The following is a 3054-nucleotide window of genomic DNA, read 5'->3' as shown; positions in this document are numbered from 1 at the left end:
GAACAGCTACCTGGTCGAACTGGAGTCCTCTCGACGCCTTATGCAACGGGACGCCGTGGCAGCAGTCCGGGATGAAGTCCAAGCGAGGTTGGATGAGTGTCAAGAGAGATGGAACAAGTGACTCCTGGAGTACCAAGAATCTCAAGAGGGGGCTTTCCAGCTGAAGGCCACCAGTGCTCTTCAAGCGAAAGACCGGGAGATTGCGGCGATGCCACGGGACTGTAGTGAACGCATGCTGGCTGTTCAAGACGAAGCAAACCGATCGGCGGGGATTCGTCAAGAGCGGGTGGAGGCGTTGGAACGCCAACACCGGGACGATGTGTGTGCTCTCCAAGCTCAAACGGCACAGGAGCAGCAGTCTCTCCTGGAGGAATACAGTAAACGACAAGTGCTCCGCGCGGCGGAGAACGCTGAGTTGGTGAAAAAGAAGGACTATGAGCTGAAGGCGTTATGTCAAGAAGTGATGCGCTACGAAAGTCAACTGGAGAAGGCAAAATAGGCGACACTGGAGTGACGAAATCTGGCCGAAGAAAGAGAACAGGCCTGCCCCAACTGCGTCCGGTTGGAACAAGACATTCTGGTCCTACAAAGCCAGTCGATGAGGTTGCAAGATGAGGTGCAGAATCTCTCGACTCAGTTGGAACGGTCCACGACATCCCGTATCGAAGCTGAAGCCTACCGACAACGGGAGGTAAAGTCCTTGAAGAGCGAATGTCACGGCCTGACGAAGGCCCTCGCCGAAAGCCAGGACGTGGTGAAGGAGCTGGAAATGGAGCTCGACGTGATGTATGGAAGCTTCACCGTCCGGGAGCGACCTGGCGGCGATCCGGGGGTTCCAAGAAGCGAAAGCCAGTTGTCCTCGGCACAAGCAGCTTTGGAGGTAGAACGAGCGGCTTTGGCCGAGTCCGTTCGAACGCACCGGCTCGATAAGGGAGTATTGGAGGCATCCAAGAAGTCTTCCGGGAACAGGAGGTCAAGGGTGAAGCCGGCCGACGAACTCAAGAACTTGCCCTGGCGGAACTACGTAATGAATTGGAGAAGACGCAAGCTCGAAAAGAAGTCGAAAGGCGGGAGTTGAACGAATCCGGGTCGACGCCAATCGAGCCAACCCCTTCCTGGCGAACCCGACTCTGGACCCTAAACTGGCCCCGTACGGAGCGCCCACGACAGCCCCGTTGGTCTCCTTCGCGACTCCCGTTGGTGCGCCAGTTTATGGAGTCAACCCTTTTATCGGTGTGGACAAGGGCTCTCACCCTGTTCCCAGCGTCGCCCAAGAAGTCGTCCCGCATCATGTACCTGGCAGTACGGGATGGAGCCGAGGACCTCTCGACACTCTCGTGTATGGAGTTGAAATTCCAACGCCACCGGTCCCGTTTTCACCTCCTCCGCGGTCGAACCTCGCCGAAGTATCTCAGCTACGAGGGTATCCCACACCCGCCAGTCAAGGACACCAGGGGGTGCGATGGCTGGTGGCTACGGTGGAGACCCTTCTCCCGATCGGGGAGGAGGCGGAGGCCCTGGAGGGCGTGATTATCCCGGACCTGATTATGGAAGCGGCTCACGACGACTACCGGGATACGGAGGACAAGGGGGAGGTCCCCCTAGCGACCCACCCGGAGGTGGCGACTATGGGAGCGGACCTTCGCAGTACCTCCCGAATCCGCCAATAGTTGGGGGTGCGGAACGTAACCTCAACCGCCTAGCATTCGCTGATGCGCCCAAGCTGCACTGCGCCGATCGGGGGATTCCGTTGGAGCATTTCCTAAATAAGTTCAACGCCCTAAAAGGCAAGTATGACATCACGGACGCCCAAGTGGTTCGAATCTTCGACGACCGCCTGACGTTGTGCGGCGTGCGCTCGTGTTGTGATTTCTGCCCATAGGCTCACGTTCATTGGTAGCAAGGAATGCCTGAACCGACCGATGGCACGAAGAATAGTCCTTGGGACTGTTCTCATTGACAGAGAGTACGCCTGTATCCACGACATCCTTGGCAACAGTTCTTGTTCGTGTAACACACCGGTCCCGAATGAACTTACGGACCATGCAACGAAAATGTCGAGTATATAGCACACGAGAGGAATGCTTTGAAGTGTTTGACGAAGGAGGTTTGACCGAGACTTCGCCATGCCGGAGAAATTCGGCAAGGACGTTCTTCACAATATTTGTGCTGCAGCCAAGGAGACTAGCAATTGCACCGGCAACGTCAACGACATGAGCTTCTCGTAAAGTTGCTTGAAGCACGAGAATATCTAGCTTCTCGTGGTACGTGAGGCTACGCCCTCGGCGCTGCTTGACAAAGACTTTTATTCGCTGGATGACCTCAATGTCCATAGAAAATGGTTTTTTGCCCTTAACTTCCACAGTATTGGAGTTTCATTCGACAAGCGAACGATTGGCCTTGCGCGTGCGGTAATTTTGGTACCGGTTTCGTGCAAAACGGAGTAGAAATGACGAAGATAGAGCGATTTTTCCATTTCTGGGCATCCATTTATTGTATTGGAATATAGAGGTTTTATTGTTTCCGAAATTTTTTATTGCTGCTCCTCAGGTTAACTTTCAATTACACAGTTTACTAGCTTACACGTCCGAAATTAGCCTAGTTTGAGCACGATAAGCGAGTATATTTTGAATTGCATTGTGTTCTGGAGTTTTCTGTTGGGAGCATTTTATTCAACACATTATATCAATTCGAACGATAAAATATGACGGAATTTGACCTACCCAGTCCCAAGTAACACTCGTTGGTGCTCTCGATGCTCTCACGGACAGTAAATTTGTAGCGCTTCTGATTGGTGCATATAAATTCTCCTGATTATAGCCAATCAACTTGAACAAAGCCGCGTAATTAAATAAACTCGATTTTTTTCCGCTTCCATGCATTTCAGGATGAAAGCATGTCGGCTTTTTCCGGGGTTCACTGTGATATCATTGTTTGTGGCTATTAGGGACTGGGTGAGCGGTACAGCCACGCATGCGAATTCCACTCCTTTGAAGCTGTATGTCGTCGTGTGCTCGGTCGGTTCTTCATTGTTGTGGTAGCCTTCTAATTCTG

The 3054-nt window shown here is 52.7% G+C and overlaps 2 protein-coding genes across 2 annotated transcripts; both read left to right on the top strand.

The window, feature by feature from the left end:
- Window positions 1-232: 232 nt before the first annotated feature.
- H310_03167 (hypothetical protein) lies at window positions 233-499 on the top strand (the record flags this gene model as incomplete). Its single annotated transcript, XM_008866950.1, has 1 exon — window positions 233-499. The coding sequence occupies one exon, from the start codon at window positions 233-235 to the stop codon at window positions 497-499; it is 267 nt and encodes an 88-aa protein (XP_008865172.1).
- Window positions 500-598: 99 nt separating this feature from the next.
- H310_03166 (hypothetical protein) lies at window positions 599-1882 on the top strand (the record flags this gene model as incomplete). The annotated part of the gene is made up of 3 exons (XM_008866949.1): window positions 599-880; window positions 1245-1647; window positions 1704-1882. 3 exons carry the CDS (start codon window positions 599-601, stop codon window positions 1880-1882), a joined length of 864 nt encoding a protein of 287 aa, XP_008865171.1.
- Between the last annotated feature and the right edge of the window lie 1172 nt (window positions 1883-3054).

This window comes from Aphanomyces invadans (genome assembly GCF_000520115.1).
Source record: "Aphanomyces invadans strain NJM9701 unplaced genomic scaffold supercont1.4, whole genome shotgun sequence".
Classification (NCBI taxonomy): Eukaryota; Oomycota; class Saprolegniomycetes; order Saprolegniales; family Verrucalvaceae; genus Aphanomyces; species Aphanomyces invadans.
Note: the sequence above shows the minus strand (reverse complement) of the source record. Positions and strands in the feature narration are given on the sequence as shown.